Below are 19,629 nucleotides of genomic sequence, written 5' to 3'. Positions count from 1 at the left end.
TAGAAACCACAAAAAAATGAACAGTAATGCACGGTATGGGTTAATGGCAAAACAGACCTCGATATTTATTACCCTGATTCTGCAGTTTACAAAAAATACCCATATGTGGTCATAAATCTCTTCATGGGCACACAGAAGGGGTCAGAAGGAAAGGAGCGCAATATTGTTTTTAGAGGGCAGAATGGTTTTCAGGTACCATGTCACATTTGAAGAGACCCTGAGGTACCCCTGAAAAGAAAACCCCAAAAAGTGAGCATTTTTGGAAACTACACCCCTCAGGGTATTGATCAAGGGGTGAAGTAAATGATTGGAGCCAAGAAGTGTTTGTATTTTAAATTTTATTTTATTTCCAATTTTCACAAGGCACAACAGGAGTTATTGCGCCCTACAATTTGTTAAGTAATTTTTCCTAAATACGGAAACACTCCATATGTTTCCATAAACTGTTTGGGGGCACGGCAGCGTTCAGAAGGAAAGGAGCGGCATCAGGATTTTCTAACATGGAATCTGCCGATATTTTTTTAGAGGCCATAACTTTTTTAGTTTTTGTTCACTGAGATGTGTGAGGATTTGTTTGCTGCAGAACAAACTGTAGTCATTTTTTTTTACTATTTTGGAGTATAAATGACTTTTTGATAATTTTTATACCAGGGGGGTAATATAGGAATAGTTATATCGGAGGTGAGGAGGGTAAAAATTACAATTCTCTCAGTGTTTTTTATTTGTATTTTTATGGGGTTCATGCAGTATATATGATATGATCATTTTATTCTTTGAGTTCATAAGGTTATGGTGGTAACAAATTTATATAGTTTATTTATGTTTTGCCACTTTTTTTAGCATAAAACCTCTTCTGTATTAAATAGAAATTATATTTTGCATTGTCATATACTAACATCAATAACATTTTATTTTTTGTATATTGTAACTGTGAGGGATTGTTTTTTGTGGGACAGGCTGTAGTTTTTATTGGTATCATTTTGGGGTACATATGTTTTGATGTGGGGGGTTCATATGTTTTTACATATGTTTTGATAACTTTTTATACAATTTTCTGGGAGGCCTGGTGGGCAAAAATTGCAATTTTGTCTGTTTTTATTTTTTATAGGGATTCTTATGCAGTAAATATGATATAATTGTATTCTGTGGGTTGTGTGGGGATTCGCTCTGGTAGTTACGACTAGCGGATGCAGTATAGAGGCAAAATACACAGTTCTTAAATCAAACAGCGGTGTTTATCCACACATTGGTGTATAACAAAATTAAGATAAGATGTATCACAAAACATAGGTGACTTGGTGTTTGTTCACACACAAGGAAAGTCCATAAACAATAAAAGTCACCTTTTCTCCTGGGTGTTAATTCACACCATGTTAGCATTTCAGCCTCATCAAGTGCATAGGCGGCCTGTTCGCCTTTAAAGGGGCCTTAGTCCTCTAGCCCGTCTCAAACCTCAAATCCCAGCACATCCCTCAGTTCACAGCACACAGACTCCTGACCTCCACTGTCAGAGGGAGGCAAAACCCAGCCTGGAACATGGAGAGTAGTCACCCACCCAGCACTTTGACTACTCCCAGCAAGAGCCGCCCCGGATCAGCTATGACAGCCATGCTAAATCTCAAGGTGTCAATTAGCAATAGCTGCTGCTGACACATAAAATACCAGCTCTTACTTCACCGAGGCCAGGAACCTCAGTGACACACATCTTCCATCCACGATGATTCCAGGTACCTTCTTAAATACCCCCCCTTTTTTTCAACCCTGAGGGGGTGAACACCTGCTATACAGTATACCCGGGACAGGGCATCCGCGTTTCCCTGCAACCGGCCTGCCTTGTGTTTCACTGAGAAAGTTCTGTAAGGACAGGAACCACCTGGTGACTCTGGCATTTCTCTCTTTGGCCTGGCTCATTAACTTGAGAGGGGAGTGGTCAGACACCAGGCGGAACTTTCTCCCCAACAAATAGTAGCAGAGAGATTCGAGTGCCCACTTGATAGCCAGGCACTCTCTATCCACTATACTATACCTGGTTTTAGCTGGGGTGAGCTTGCGGCTTAAAAAGACAATGGGATGCCCCTCCCAATTGACTTCCTGAGAGATTACAGCACCAAAACCGGCGACCGGCACAGGGCCAACTTCAAAGTGAAAAAAGGCTCTTCCGCCTGCTCATCACAGCGAACCATCATTGATTTTCGTCCCTTCAAGAGCTTTGTCAAGGGTGCGGCTATAGTGGCAAAGTGGGAAACAAATCTCATGTAATAGCGTATCATTCCTAGGAATGACTTTACTTGTTTAGTGGTGACAGGTTGGGGCCAATTTCTTATTGCCTCTATTTTGCTTACTTGAGGTTTGATCACTCCACGCCCAATGACATACCCCAGGTATTTTGTCTCCTCTAACCCTATCGTGCATTTTTTTGGGGTTAACATTTAGTCCAGCTTTTCAATGGGGGAGTCTACTACAGCCTGCACTTTGGGCAGGTGACTTTCCCAGTCGGTACTGTGAATGACCATATCGTCCAGGTAAGCCGAAGCGTACCGACGATGTCGTCGCAGCACAATGTCCATTAGCCTTTTGAAAGTGGCGGTTCGCCATGCAGACCAAAGGGTAACACCTTACACTGGTACAGCCCCTCTGGTGTGATGTATATACTCACCTAAAGAATTATTAGGAACACCATACTAATACGGTGTTGGACCCCCTTTTGCCTTCAAAACTGCCTTAATTCTACGTGGCATTGATTCAACAAGGTGCTGATAGCATTCTTTAGAAATGTTGGCCCATATTGATAGGATAGCATCTTGCAGTTGATGGAGATATGAGGGATGCACATCCAGGGCACGAAGCTCCCATTCCACCACATCCCAAAGATGCTCTATTGGGTTGAGATCTGGTGACTGTGGTGGCCATTTTAGTACAGTGAACTCATTGTCATGTTTAAGAAACCATTTTTCCAGTCTTCAACAGTCCAATTTTGGTGAGCTTGTGCAAATTGTAGCCTCTTTTTCCTATTTGTAGTGGAGATGAGTGGTACCTGGTGGGGTCTTCTGCTGTTGTAGCTTCAAAATGCTTTCCTGCATACCTCGGTTGTAACGAGTGGTTATTTGAGTCAACGTTGCTCTTCTATCAGCTTGAATCAGTCGGCCCATTCTCCTCTGACCTCTAGCATCAACAATGCATTTTCGCCCACAGGACTGCCGCATACTGGATGTTTTTCCCTTTTCACACCATTCTTTGTAAACCCTAGAAATGGCTGTGTGTGAAAATCCAAGTAACTGAGCAGATTGTGAGATACTCAGACCGGCCCGTCTGGCACCAACAACCATGCCACGCTAAAAATTGCTTAAGTCACCTTTCTTTCCCATTCTGACATTCAGTTTGGAGTTCAGGAGTTTGTGTTGACCAGGACCACAACCCTACATGCATTGAAGCAACTGCCATGTGATTGGTTGACTAGATAATCGCATTAATGAGAAATAGAACAGGTGTTCCTAATAATTCTTTAGGCGAGTAGGAAATAGTCAGTGTAGGTTAGATAGTGTAGCTGATAGGTTCTGCTGTCCATACATACATGCTACATACATAGTGCTGTACATATGTATGTAGAAACATAGAAACATAGAATGTGTCGGCAGATAAGAACCATTTGGCCCATCTAGTCTGCCAAATATACTGAATACTATAGATAGCCCCTGGTCCTATCTTATATGAAGGATAGCCTTATGCCTATCCCATGCATGCTTAAACTCCTTCACTGTATTTGCAGCTACCACTTCTGCAGGAAGGCTATTTCATGCATCCACTACTCTCTCAGTAATGTAATACTTCCTGATATTACTTTTAAACCTTTGCCTATATACATACATAGTGCTGTGAGGTCACAAGTTCGCACCAATCACTAATAAGTAGTCAAACCTGTTAAAATGTGAAGTTGCACGTGTTGCGCCAAAATATTTGCATCATTAGTGCAGATTTCTCAATTACGAATATATTGGAGCACCATATCTTCATATAAAGCTATTGTAATGTTCTGCAGTGCCAACCATTTTCTCCAGTCTCAGGAAACTTCTTGCAGCTTAAAAGATGCAGATATAGTGACTCACGCCTGTATTTCGCGCGTATTACATGAATACATTTTTCGTGATCAAGAAAATAATCTTGAATTTGCGAATATATGACGAATATTCTTCCGAATATTCGCAAAATATCGCAAATTCTAATATTGCCCCTGCCGCTCATTACTACTTTCACAAGGTGCAATCCACCAGTCTGCGATCCCCAAACAACTGGTCGGGCGTGAACTGTTCCATCACGGGACCAGAGAATTCAAATAGAGTTGTAGCAGACTCATTTGCAACATCAACACCACCTCATCCTGTAGATGCCGCAAATTATCCTCCAACCTGGCAACCCGATTTGTAAATCCCATCAAGGACTCATAAACGAGCCTTGTGAGATCCTAATAGTCCATCTGACGGCTCCTACCTGCTCTCTGGCGATGCATGATGGCCTCAAACAGTGGAGCTAATTGGGCCATCGTTGGGTCACCAGGGGGTGGAGGTAGAGGAACATCTGAGTCCTAACTAGTGATGAGCGAGCATACCTGTTCGGCTCGAGCATCGCTATGCTCGGCACATGGCAGTACTTGGCCGAGTACCATTTATGCTCGAGCGACATGCTCGAGTCTCCTCCCCGCAGGTTTCGCGGCTGCTGAGCAGCCAATAAACGTGCAGGTTAGTATTGCCATCACTGTAATGCCAGTAGCCATGTTGGCTACCGGCATTACAGTGATTGGCTGGCCGGAACGCAACATCGGGTGCGATATAGCACCCGATGATGCAGGTTCGGCTCATTGCGAGTCAGGGGAAAGCTGCACTTACGAAGGGACAGATAGTGTAGGGAGATTGTGATATCAATATATTCCAGTGAATAACGTTTCCTTTTAAGGACTATTGTGTGTGGTGGCAGCAATTTAATTGTGCTAAGTAGCACTCCATTTTTTTTTTTTAATACTTTGCGAAATAGTGATTCTTTTGCTATATAGAAGGTGTCTCCAGTGACTTGTGACATCTGTGCAGCAGTACCTTATGTGTGTCAGGGGCAGAGATAGGAAAAATATTAGTGAAAACAATAATTTTTTTCCCATAATCTATCCACATTTTTGCTGTCAACGGTGTAATCCGTGAATTGCGTGATTGGTGCTTCAACGCCTTGGGTGGTTGTCAGGCCCATATACAGGGAAAAATTCAAAATACAGAAAAACTATTTTTCTCCCATAATCTGTCCACATTTTTGCTGTCAACGGTGTAATCCGTGAATTGTGTGATCTGTGCTTCAACACCTTGTGTGGTTGTTAGGCCCAGATATAGGGAAAAAATTATAATACAGAAAACACTATTTTTTCCCCATAATCTATCCACATTTTTGCTGTAAACTATGTAATCTGTGAATTGCGTGATCTGCGCTTCAATACCTTGTGTGGTTGTCAGGCCCAGATATGGGAAAAAAATTATAATACAGAAAACACTATTTTTTTCCCCATAATCTATCTACATTTTTGCTGTCAACGTGTAATCCATGAATTGCATGATCTGTGCTTCAACACCTTGTGTGGTTGTCAGGCCCAGATATAGTGAAAAATTTAAAATACAGAAAACTATTTTTCTCCTATAAACTGTCTACATTTTTGCTGTCAATGGTGTAATCTGTGAATTGTGTGATCTGCGCTTCAATACCTTTTGTGGTTGTCAGGCCCAGATATAGGGAAAAATGCAAAATACAGAAAACTATTTTTCTCCCATAATCTGTCCAGACTTTTCCTGTCAATTGTGTGATCTGCGCTTCAATACCTTATGTGGTTGTCAGGCCTAGTTTTAGGGAAAAATATAAACATAAATATAAACTACATCAGAAAACAGTGTCTGTACTGCAATAATCTGGGTCTAAAATAGTGTTCATGTTCTATGGTGTTCTGTGACATATACTGTCCTGCATCGGAAAACTGTGTCTTTAGCGTACAGTAAAAAAATCTGCACCACATCTAGTGACAAAACCATTAATATGAAGAAGGCGAGCCCCAAGGGTCGGGGAAGTGGGCGTGATGCTGATGGTGCACGCAGAGTCCGTGGCCCTGGGCGCAATGAAAATGTGCCTGCTGCCAGTGCACTAGAAAAAACAAACAAAAAAACACTGTACCCAGCTTCATGTCCAACTTAGCTGGGCGGCGCAGGACAACACTGTCCAAGTCGTACCAGTGTGAACAGTTGGTTAGTTGAATTGCTGAAGATAATGCTTCCAGCTGGTTAAGCACCACCCACTCTTTAAGCAAGTCCAGTCTATGTAGCCAAGAGTCTGGTCAACTAAATCCGCACTCTGATCATCCTTCCTCCCACCATGGAGAGCCTTGCCAAACAAGTGATCCTACACTCGGATATTCCCAGGAGCTCTTTCCAGTGCCACTATTACATTTGGCCCTTCGCGCCCAGAACGCTTGAAGAGGGACCTGAGATATTGTGCCCTGATTCCCAACCTCTTGAACCTTCACAGTCTCAAGAAGATGACGTGGAGAATGGCAATCATTCATTCACGAGGTGGATTATGATGAGACACAGTTGTCAATCACTGAGGTTGTGGTTAGGTCAAGTCAGGAGTATGAGCAGAGTGAGGAAGTGGAAGAGGATGTGGTTGACGATGAGGTCACTGACCAACATGGGAAGGTGAAAAACCGAGCGAGGACAGCAGTACAGAGAGGGAATGATCCGAAGCACCGCAACAGGCTGGAAGAGGAAGTAGGGTTGCAAAAGGGAGAAGTCAGCTGACACCAAACAGGCCCGCAACCGCTACACCGAGCACCCCTATGTGTAAATCTACCTTGCCAAGAGGTAGGTGTTCCGCAGTATGGCGCTTTTTTGATGAAAGTGCAGATGACAAAATGAGTGGTAGTTTGCAACCTGTGCTATACCAAAATGAGCCGGTGCGTAAACACTTGCAACATCACCACCACCAGCATGATCCGCCACATGGCATCCAAGCACCCTAACAAGTGGGCCGAACGCCTGAGTCCACAATCTGGGTCTGCGGGTCACACCACTGCCTCCTCTTCCCCTGTGTTACGCACTGCTTTCCAATCCCCTGTTGAAAGGCGCAGGCCCAGATGCCCCTCGCCCTGTACCTGGACCTTCGCATGAACCATCAGCATCAACATTCACTTCCCTGTCCCAGCGTAGCGTCCAATGTCCATAACAAAGTCATTTGAATGCAAGCGTAAATACCCACCCACCCAGAGGCCATAGCACTAAATGTGCAACTTTCAAAATTACTAGCCTTTGAAATGTTGCCATTTAGGCTTGTGGACACTGAGGAATTCTGCAATCTGATGTCGGCGGCAGTCCCTCGGTGAGCATTGCCCAGCCGCCACTATTTTTCACGGTGTGCTGTGCCCGCCTTACACCAGCATGTGTCCCAGAACATCACCTGTGCCCTGACCAACACAGTTACTGGGAAGGTCCACTTAACCACGTACACATGGACAAGTGTTGGTGGCCAGGGACGCTACATTTCCCTGACCGCACAGTGGGTGAATGTTGTGGAGGCCGGGAGTGAGTCGTACTCTGGGATGGCAAAGGTGCTACCCACGCCCAGGTTTGCGGGCCCTACATCCATCAGGGTCTCCGGCAGTAGCTATGCTACTGGCTCCAACTCTCACTTCTCCTACTCCGCCTCCTCCTCCTCCACTTCCACCTCCTGCAGCATTCAGCCATCAGTTGCTAGCTGGAAGCAGTGTAGCACTGATGTGGTTAAGCGTCAACAGGCCGTGCTGAAGTTGATCTGCTTAGGGGACAAACAGCACACTGCCACAGAGCTGTGGCAGGGTATAAGGGACCAAACCGAGCTGTGGCTTTTGCCACTCAACCAAACAGGCATGGTTGTGTCTGACAATGGCTGTAACTTGGTAGCGGCTTTGGAGCTTCGCAACCTGACACACACCCCATGCCTAGCTCACGTCTTAAACTTAGTGGTTCAGCAGTTTATCATAACCTAACCCAATTTGCCAGAGCTACTAGTGAAGGCACGCCGCGTGTGTGCCCATTTCCACAAGTAGTCCACAGCTTCAGCCGGTCTGTCAACGCTGCAGCAGTGCTTGCGGCTTCCAGCTCACCGACAGTATATAATCCCACACAGCAGCCCCCCCAGTATATAATCCCATACAGCAGCCCCCCCCCCCGGCCCCAGTATATAATCTCATACAGCAGCCCCCCCTAGTATATAATCCCACACAGCAGCTCCCCCCCAGCCCCAGTATATAATGTCATACAGCAGCCCCCCAGTATATAATCCCACACAGCAGCCCCCCAGTATATAATCCCACAAAGAAGCCCCTCCAGTATATAATCCCACACAGCCTCCCCCAGCATACAATCCTCAGACCCTCCCAGTAGTCACATCCACCTCTCCAGCGCTGACAGATTCTCTCCCCTCTACAGACGCTGCTGAGTATCCATCCCTGATGTTCCTACTCTGCAGACAGTCAGCCAGTGCCTGTGATAGCAGAGCGCTGCTGACCCACATGACCTACCCTTCTCCTGCAGGCTGCAGCAACACTGAGTCCTGGAAGAAAGAAAGGACCTTTGATTACCTCATAGCCATGTGACCAGTAATATTGCTATGTTACTGGTCACATGGTAATGATGTCATGTAAGGTTCTTTCTCCTACAGTTCTCACTCTCTCACGGTTCACTCTGGAGTGCAGGGTGGCACGGGCCCCTCCCCCTATGGCATGCCACTTGATGTAATTGAAATTGGGGGCAGTAGCCAGCGGGGCTGCCTTGCCCCCCCCCCCCTCTTTTGCGTTAAAGACGGCCCTGGGCTTAGGACAACATAAAAAAGCATTAAAGGGGCAGAAGGGGGCCCTATGTGTGCACGTCCCTGCTGAGAGTGTATTTAGTGCTGCTGGTGGCATTATAACAGATAAGCGTATCCGCCTGTCAACTGAAAATGCTGACAGGTTGATGAACATAAAGGCACTTACATGTGTTGTTTTTAATATAGTTAATAGACTGTATTCCCATGCATCCCTTCCACCACAAACAAGGGTATATGGTTGAATCTTCCTTTTCTCATCCTCCTCTTCTGTCATATCAAAATGCATTGCTTATTCGTCACATATAATGCCCTCGCATATATGGCCTTCAAATATAATTTTTTATATTGTCCGCTCACCAGCAGGCCCTCACATCTAACTTTTTAGAGGGTGCGCTCACCAGCAGGCCCTCACATCCAATTTTTTAGAGGGTCTGCTCACCAGCAGCCCCTCACATCTAATTTTTAGAGGGTCTGCAACTCAAATCTTTTACAGGGTCAGCTCACCTGCAGGCCCAAACCTAAAATATTTTACAGGGTCAGCTCACCTGCAGGACCGCAACTTAATATGCTTTTTCGTTTAGATGTATGCACTTTTCTCTCACAGATTTATATGAAATGTGTAACAAAAAATATAGTGCTCATACAATAACACATCATATTATACAGGTACTGTATTTCTTGAATAGTTTCTAAAGGTGACTCTAGCAGCATATTAATTGTGGAAGTATCAATTGTTAGTGCCCCTCAGATATATGGACCTTGGAAGTGTACAGCTTGTACATGATTATTGTTCAGTATCTTCATTATAGTCAACATTCTTGTTTTGTGCATGTGGATAACAAATTGATAAGATTAATAACATTATTACACTGCCCATCATTTTCTTATCACCTCACAATTTATCATATCATGTGTCTTCTATATCATTGTGCAATAGGACAACATGGACACTGTTACAGTATTTTGTTACATCTAGACAAGTTTGTAAAAATGCAGGGACACAAAATGTACTTTCCTTGGCTTGCCTTAGACACATCTTATTGCTTTCTTCAAATGTACTCTTATTAGCATTACTTCTAAGAAAGTAAATTATTACAGCAATGCCCAGACGCAGCCTTGCATGAACCACTAATATTTTCTGGAAAAAATGCCCTATTTTTTTTTTTTCACGTGTTAATATGTATGATAAGTGATATATCTCATGTCAATACAGTAACTGCACCTATATTTTATATATATATATATATATATATATATATATATACACACACACATACACATATATATATATATTTAATCTTACAAAGTTGTGCTATTAGTAAGCTTCTAAGTTGTGTAGTAATGAGTACTCTCTTGGTGACATATGCTATCACTTCTTCCCTAGTGTTCATTCTCTGGAATCCATGCCAATCCCAAGAACAAACAGGTAGAAGCATCTTTGGTGGTTTCTCTGCGAAGTGGTTTACTCTTACCACCAGTTTTGGTGGATTTCTTTGACAAAGACACTTGTGTCTTAATCTAGAGTGACACGAAATCATGCTTTACCTTGGAATATTGTTAGGGGTCCACTGGAGACACTGGAGACAACATTGAAGGCTGTCACTGTTGCAGAAGGGTTTTGGACAGCTTTGGAGGAGCTTTGTAAGGGAAGCTATTTTTAGTGGTGAAAATGGTCAACTGGTTGGTTCCTGCATTAAAGTGTATCCACAGCAGTGCTATCATGGCTAACACCAAAGGAGATCTACAGTCCTGATTTAAAGTTTAAGACCACTTGAAAAATGGCAAAAAAATCATATTTAGCATGGCTGGATCTTAACAAGCTTCAACATGTAACAAGAAGAAATGGGAGTGAGACAAAACATTTTTTGAGCATTCAATTTAATGAAAACAACGAATTAACTGAAACAGGCGGTTTTTCAGCTGATCAAAAGTTTAGGGCGACACCTCAAAAAAAAAAAAAAACGAAACCCCCAAAACAGAAATCTAACTTCCAAACATGAACCCAGTAATGAGTAGCTCCGACGCTATTGTTTATCACTTAAAAAATTTGTTTCGGCATGCTTGATGAAAGCGTTTCCATGAGGCGAGTAGGAACATTGGTCCAAGTGGTGAAGACGGCTGCACGAAGGCCATCTACTGTCTGGAACTGTTGTCCATTTTTGTAAACGTCCCTTGCCATCCATCCCCAAAGGTTCTCAATTGGATTTAGATTAGGGGAACACGCAGGATGGGCCCAAAAAGTAATGTTATTCTCCTGGAAGAAGTCCGTTGTCCTGCGGGCATTGTGTACTGTAACATTGCCCTATTGAAAAACCCAGTCGTTACCACACAGACGAGGGCCCTCAGTCATGAGGAATGCTCTCTGCAACATCTGGACATAGCCAGCAGCCGTTTGACGCCCCTGCATTTCCTGAAGCTCCATTGTTCCACTGAAGGAAAAAGCATCCCTAGACCATTATGGCGCCCCCTCCACTGTGGCGTGAAGAAAACATCTCAGGTGGGATCTGCTTGTCATGCCAGTGACGTTGGAAACCATCAGGACCATCAAAGTTAAATTTTTTCTCATCAGAGAATAAAACTTTCTTCCACCTTTGAATGTCCCATGTTTGGTGCTCTCTTGCAAAGTCCAAACGAGCAGTTCTGTGGTGTTCAAGGAGAGGAGGTCATTGAAGAAGTTTTTTTGTTTTTGAAGCCCTTCAGTCTCAGATGCCGTCTAATGGTTAAAGGGCCGCAGTCAGCACCAGTAAGGGCCTTAATTTGGGTCGAGGATCGTCCAGTGTCTTGACGGACAGCCAATTGGATCCTCCGGCTCAGTGCTGATGACATTTTTTGGGGTCTTCCACTTAAGTCTTACTGCATCCCACCTCAGCAGCGATGGCGCGCTGTAAGAGACACTGCTTATGCAGTTTAACAACACGACCACGTTCAAAAAGGGAGAGTTTTGTTTTGCCTTTGTTGTCACAACGTGTGACTACCTGACAGAAAATGACAATGAATCCACATCTTTGCAAAGATTTGGCCTTTTAAAGGCATGTGGTCCTAAAATTTGGATCAGCTGAAAAACAGCCTGTTTCAGTTTAATCGTTATTTTCAATTAATTGAATGCTCAAAAAATGTTTTGTCTCACTCTCATTTCTTCTTGTTGCATGTTGAAGCTCCACTTGGAACCTTGTTAAAATCCAACAATGTAAAATATGATTTTGCCATTTTTCAAGTGGTCTTAAACTTTTGATTAGGACTGTATAGGAGCTGAAGAAAAAGCAAAATTGTCCTGTCACTTAACGTACACCTTGGCCTCTCTATGTTTCATGCCCATACAATTCTGTCATACTGAGTAATAATTTGGTCACTACACACAGCTATTTTGCTGCTGTATTCTGTAGCAGTCCATTGTATTGTAATCGTGCAGCTGCCAAGCGGGGGGCCCGCTGTCAGTGACAGCAGGGCAACCCAGAGAGAATGCAGGGACAGTTCCTAGGTGTCCCTGCCTTCTAGATCTCTGTATACACAGCGCTTCCTGACCGGACATGGTGGTCATGTGACCGCCAGGGCCAGGAGAGTGCAGGAGCTGTCAGGTCTTCCTTAGACCTCGATCAGCCCTGTACTGAGGCTGTACAGCGCAGTATTCTGCTGTACAGCCTCTCTGGGGGTGTATTTCCCCTGTAACTGGGGCTAATATGCCAGCCCCAGTTACAGGAGAAATCAATAAGGAAAAAAAATGTTAAATGTCCCCCAGAGGTGTAAAATAAAAAAATGAAAAAATTTCCCCAATTAAGTAATTAATAAAAATGTCAAAACTAGAAAAAATAAAATAAACATATTTGGTATTGCCGCATCTGTAACAGCTGGCTCTATAAATATAACACATGATCCACCCCGTCTGATAGACACCATAAAATAATATATATAAATACGGTGTCAAAAAAAGCCATTTTTGTCACCTTATATCACAAAAAGTGCAACACCAAGTGATCAAAAAGGCCTATGTCCCACAAACTGAAACTAATAAAACTGTCACCTCATCCTGCAAAAAAAATAAGCCTCTACATAAGAAAATCGCAAAAAAAAAGGCTATGGGTCTCAGACTAAAGAGACACTAAAATAAAAAAAAATTGTTTCAAAAATGCTATTATTGTGTAAAACTTAAATAAATAAGATAAAAAAAAACATATTAGGTATTGCCGCATCTGTAACAACCTGCTCTATAAAAATATCACATGACTTAACCCCTCAGGTGAACGCTGTAAAAATAAATAAATAAAAATTGTGCTAAAACAACCAATTTTTTGGTCACCTTGCCCCATAAAGTGTAATAATGAATGATCAAAAATTATATGTACATAAAAATGGTACCAATAAAAACATCAATTCTTCCTGCAAAAAACGAGCCCCTGCACAAGACGATTGGCAGAAAAATAAAATAAATATGGCTTTCAGAAAATGGAGAGACAAAAACATATTTTTTCAAAAATGCTTTATTATGTAAAACTGAAACAAACAAACAAAGTAGACATATTTGATATTATTGCCTCTGTAACAACCTGCTCTATAAAAATAGCACATTATCTACCCTGTCAGATGAATGTTGTAAAAAATAAAAAATAAAACCAGTGCCAAAACAGTCATTTTTTTGGTTACCTTGCCTCACAAAAAATGTAATATAGAGCAATTAAAAATCATATGTACCCCAAAATAGTACGAATATGGGGTCAAGGTTTGCGAGTTTCTACTGTAAGGGTGCCTCAGGGGGGCTTCAAATGGGACATGGCATCTAAAAACCAGTTCAGCAAAATCTGCTTTCCAAAATCCATCCTTTTCTTCTGCACCCTGCCATGTGCCTTTACATCAGTTTACGACCACATGTGGGGTGTTTATGTAAACCGTAGAATCAGGGTAATAAATGTAAAGTTTTGTTTGGCTGTTAACCATCCATGTGTCAAAGAAAAAAAATGGATTAAAATTTTAAACCTGCCTAAAAATTTTAGAAATGTCATCTCCATTTTCCTTTCAATTCTTGTGGAACACCTAAAGGGTTAACAAAGTTTGCAAAATCAGTTTTGAGTAACTCAAAGGGTGTAGTTTCTACAATGGGGTCCTTTATGGGGGGTTTCCACTGTGTAATCCCCACAACGTGACTTCAGACCTGAACTGGTCCTTAAAAAGTTGGTTTTTGAAATTAAAAAATAAAATGACATTTACAAAATGATGCCAATATAAAGTTGACATATGGGGAATTAATATTCTATGAGGTATTACTTTCTGTTTTAAAAGCAGAGAAATTGAAATTCTGAAAATTGTTTGGTCAATTTGGGAATTTTTCATAAATAAAGATGAAATATGTTGACTCAAATTTATAATGAAGTACAATGTGTCACGAGAAAACAATCTCAGATTGGCTTGATTAAATAAAAGTGTTCCAAAGCTATTACCACATAAAGTGACATATGTAAGATTTGCTAAATTAGGCCTGGTCAGGAAAGGGTCCGATCTGGAAGTGGTTCAATCTGAGAAGCTCCAGCCCAAGCCAAGTGCTGAAGTCTATTCCATACAGAGCAGGCATCAGCGATTCGTCATATTCATGAATTTATGGTTCTCCCTGTCTTCCCCCTACCTACCGCTGGTTTCAAAATGAAAAATATATTAATCAGGGATGCGGCTGTTGGGAAAATGGGGGCTCATGAATATGAGGAGCTGCGCAATAAGGATTTTATTTTGCTCAGGGAATCTGTCAACAGTTCATGCTGAAGAGAATTGGGCAACATAAAACTGGTGACATATTTTCTATAGGGGAAACAAGGTCAGCTATCAGAATACATATTACCACCGTCTATGAAACATACAAGGGAAAAAACTGTCAGAATAAATGAACTAAGGAAAATTGAAAACATAATTCTGTTAGGTATTTAGTGCTGCACACACAAGGTCATGCTGATCATTGCATGGGCGGATATAATCATCATCATTGAGAAAAGTTGATAAAGTTATGACGCACAAGAAGATCCCAGGGAATGCCTTTAGTACTGTCATATAAAGATTAAAGATTATGCATATCATGCATGTTACTGGAGTTTATTAAGCAGCAAAGGACACAACTTAACCAACTATGTGGCTAGAATGCTTTCAAAATGAGATTTGAACCTGTGAGTCATTTTATGTACCTGGATATGTCCAACGTATAAAGTCCGCCATACTCACGATATACAGTATGCATCAGCTGATCAGACAATAGGAACAATCCCAATTGGTTGAATGATCGGTCAAATTCGGCCAGTCATGCCAACCACATATAGCTTCATCCGACCACGGTTGAAATTTTCCAGCCTGGCAGATGATATTTAAAATAATTTAAAACATTTAAAATCCACATCATGCAGGATTGACAAGGATCGTGTAAATGGGCTCTGAAGCACTTTTTGTATTTTTCTATGTATTTATTTTTTCAATCTCTTCATATATTTCGGCACTGTTCACACTTGCATCATTTTCTTTCCATCAGGAGTTTCTATGTTTTCCATGAGAAGAATAGCACAGTTGGCAGGGTCATATACTTTAGAAACCTTAAAGAGCCCATTAGAAGCCAATGAGATCCTTCAGAACTTGTTGTGATCCATTTGAAAACCAATTCGTAATAGTAGTCACAGCTCCATTATTAAACAGAATAGAGTTTGAATAGAGCATTGGGGGGTCATTTATTATACTGAAATATGCCTATGTTGGGCGTATATTATGCGCAGATTGCGGTGCAAAGGTTAGTTCTGCTGCAATCTACAACTTTTCCCCGCTCACATAAGTTCTAAAAAAGTGGGCATGGCATGGGTGACAGCAGGCCCATCTCATTCATCGATTTCTGTGCCTGTTTTAGTCGTAGAAAATGGTTTAAACGGAATTCAGCTAAGAAGCTGTCTTACATTTAGACTGGCGCTGGATGTACTTAAGTTATGTAGAGGTCAGCGCCTCTTCATAACTTCGGTGGATCCACTGCTAAAGTTAAGCAGACACCTGGATGTTTAGGTTCGACGGGTTCGGCCGAACTTCACAAAAAAGTTTGAGTTCGGGACCCAAACTTGACCCGAACTTGACCCCGAACTTGACCCCGAACCCCATTGAAGTCAATGGGGACCCGAACTTTTGAGCACTAAAAATGTCATGGAAAGGGCTAGAGGGCTGCAAATGCCAGCAAAATGTGGTTAAGAGCATGGCAAGTGCTTTGCAAACAAATGTGGCTAGGGAAATGACTTTAAATAACATAAAATATGTAAAAATAAAAAATAATCATCTTGATCTAGAAAGACGAGGCCCATATGGAGTAGGAGATTGAGGAGGCGATGGATGTGGCGGTGTAGGTGGAAGCAGCGGTGGAGGAGGAAGAGGTAGCCTACACTGTTTTTTGGTTTTACATTTATTTATATATTTTTTTTATTAGGGTACACCCCAAAACATTGGGAAATATAACCAGTGATAACTCCCTCCAGCCGCGCTAAACACACGTTTAGACAATGCACTGGCTGCAGGGCAGGCCAGCACCTCCAAGGCGCAAAGGGCAAGCTCAGGCCATGTGCCCAAATTGGAGACCCAGAAGTTGCAGGGGCTGACACCTGTCAGTCAGTTTGTGCACACATACTGCCCCAACATGTCACATGTCCCCGTGATGTTCACGATCCAATTTAATATCTGCTCTATCAACTTTCAATGTTCTTTTCTGCGCCTACCATGTTGATCACGGTTAGCGGCGGATCAGAGTTTAGCCGGAGAGGAGCGTGAGAAAGAGAGACCACATCCAAGGGAGATCAATAGATGAAATGTAATTGTGATTGATCGGAAATGTGGGACAAATTATTAAAGCAGAAGAATTGAAGGAAAGGAGGGGGCGTGCCGCAATTACCCACTCTCGAATGGAGGAGGTAGTGACGATAAATAACAATACAGGACTCCTAAGATGCCCTGTTATTGGAATGAGTAATAAAAAATTATAGGGAATGTCACTGGGGTATTTTGGATTTGGAAACGTTAGACAGGAGAGGCCCTGCTGCCGCTTTGTTGACTGTAGATAACTTCTGCCTGATCGCACGTCCCTGTGATGTCCACTATCCAATTGGATATCTTCTCTATTAAGTTTCGATGTTCTTTTCTGAGCCTACCATGTTGATCACGGTTATTGGCAAATCAGGGTTCAACGCCGGAGAGGGAGCGTGAGAAAGGGAGACCGCATTCAAGTGCGGTCAATGGGCCAGATTTATCATTAGCTCATGTCAGAATAATGGAGTTAAAAAGTCCCCAAAAAAGTCCCAAACGCCAAAACTGCCCACAAATTTGCGACTTTTTTCTTCTCTGCACTATGCTCGCCAGTTTTCTGAAAGTGGGCGTGTCTTCTTATGTAAATGAATCTTTAGACAGATTTACTATTGGGACTATTAAAAAAGTTGCAAAAAAGTCGCAATTTCACTCCAGTGAGGACCATGCTTATCTGATGCGACTTTTTAATAGAACATGTGACTTTTTCATAAAACGTGCGACTTTTTCGTAAAGATGTGCGACTTTTGTAAAGCTGCTTACTGACGGATAAACTGCTACCGTCAAACCACATTTATTACAGTCTTAAAGGGCCGATCATAAATCTGACTTAGCTAAAACTGACTTTAGCCATATGTTAAAGTGGAGTGAGCTGTCAGAGCCATGATAAATCTGGCCCAATGGCTGCAATGGGATGAAGCTGAAATGTGGGACAAGTTATTAAAGCAGAAGGATCAAATGAAAGGGCCAATTAAAGATGAACTTTAGAAATTTAAGTCCCTGTCACCATCGCCAGAAATAGAATAATGTCACCCAACAATAAAACATTATTATTATTTTAAAAAATTTCGGTCCCTGTCACCTGTCAGGGGTTTATTCATGGCAGAAATTGTAAAATGTCACCCAAGAATGTAACAGAGAAATTAGTAAAATGTATTAAGCTGTCAACTAGGTAGAGCAGGGGTATATCACAGCTAAAAATTGGTGAACTTCACCCGAATATGTAACAGACAAATTAGTGAAATGTTTTTACCTCTCTACTAGGTAGATTAGGGGTATATCACATCCAAAAATTGGGAAATTTCACCTGAAAATGTAACAGACAAATTAGTGAAATGTATTTGCCTGTCTACAAAGTACAGCGGGGGTATATCACACCCAAAAATTAGTGAATTTCACCCGAATATATAACGGACAAATTTGTGAAATGTTTTTACCTGTCTACTAGATAGAGCATGGGTATATCACATCCAAAAATTGGTGAATTTCACCCGAAAATGTAACAGACAAATTAGTGAATTTTTTTTAACTGTCTACTAGGTATATCACACCCAAAAATTGGTGAATTTCACCCGAAAATGCAACAGAGACATTAGTGAAATGTTTTTTATCTGTCTACTAGGTACAGCAGGGGAATATCACACCCAAAAATTGGTGAATTTCACCCAAAAATGTAACAGACAAATTAGTAATTTTTTTTTACGTATCTACTAGGTAGAGCAGTGGTATGTCACACCCAAAAATTGGTGAATTGCACCCAGAAATGTTACAGACAAATTAGTGAAATGTTTAAATCTGTCTAATAGGTACAGCAGGGGTATATCACACCCAAAAATTGGTGAATTTCACCCGAATATGTAAAAGACAAATTAGTGAAATGTCTTTACCTGTCTACTAGGTAGAGCATGGCTATATAACACCCAAATATTGTCTACTAGGTAGAGCAGTGGTATACCACACCCAAAAATTTGTGAATTTCACCCAACAATGTAACATACAAATAAGTGAATTTTTTTTACCTGTCTACTAGGTATAGTTGTGGTATATCACACCCAAAAATTGGTGAATTTTACCCAAAAATGTAATAGACAAATTAGTGTTTTTTTTTTTTTTTACCTGTCTACTAGGTAGAGCAGTGGTATACCACACCCCAAAATTGGTGAATTTCAACTGAAAATGTAACAGACAAATTAGTGATTTTTTTCCCCTGTCTTCTAGGTAGACCATGGGTATATAACACCCAAAAAATGTAGTGATTTATTTTTTTCCTGTCTACTAGGTAGAGCAGTGGTATACCACACCCCAAAATTGGTGAATTTCAACTGAAAATGTAACAGACAAATTGGTGATTTTTACCTGTCTACTAGGTATAGCAGTAGGATGTCACACCCAAAAATTGGTGAATTTCGCACAAAAATGTAACAGACAAATTAGTGATTTTTTCTTACCTGTCTACTAGGTATAGCAGTGAGATATCATACCCAAAAATTGGTGAATTTCACCTGAAAATGTAACAGACAAATTAGTGATTTTTTTTTTTTACCTGTCTACTAGGTATAGCAGTGGGATATCACACCCAAAAATTTGTGGATTTCACCTGTCTACTAGGTAAAGCAGTGGGATATCACACCCAAAAATTGGTGAATTTCACCCGAAAATGTAACAGACAAATTAATGATTTTTTTTAACCTTAAAATGTAACAAATTAGTGTTTTTTTTCTTTTTTACCTGTCTACTAGGTAGACCGCTGGTATATCACACCCAAAAATTGCTGAATTTCACCCGAAAATGTAAATGACAAATTAATGTGTTTTCTTTTACATGTCTAACTAAGTATAGCAGTGGTATATCACAACCCAAAATTGGTGAATTTCACCCGAAAATGGAACAAACAAATTAGGGATATTTTTTTACGTGTCTACTAGGTAGAGCAGTGGTATATCACACCCGAAAATTTGTGAACTACACTCGAAAATG

At 41.5% G+C, this 19,629-nt stretch overlaps 1 protein-coding gene across 1 annotated transcript in view; it reads right to left on the bottom strand.

Moving 5' to 3' along the window:
• LOC122935324 (IgGFc-binding protein-like) overlaps positions 1-15,051 on the bottom strand; it is a 142,909-nt gene extending 127,858 nt beyond the window's left edge. Inside the window, exon 1 of the mRNA XM_044291089.1 lies at positions 15,021-15,051. Within this exon, the coding sequence (XP_044147024.1) occupies positions 15,021-15,051 (31 nt within the window). The remainder of the gene's footprint in view (positions 1-15,020) is intronic.
• Between the last annotated feature and the right edge of the window lie 4,578 nt (positions 15,052-19,629).

The sequence above is a fragment of the Bufo gargarizans genome, chromosome 4 (genome assembly GCF_014858855.1).
Source record: "Bufo gargarizans isolate SCDJY-AF-19 chromosome 4, ASM1485885v1, whole genome shotgun sequence".
In the NCBI taxonomy this organism is placed as follows: Eukaryota; Metazoa; Chordata; class Amphibia; order Anura; family Bufonidae; genus Bufo; species Bufo gargarizans.
The sequence above is the reverse complement of the archived record's forward strand: the minus strand, read 5'-3'. Positions and strand labels throughout refer to the sequence as shown.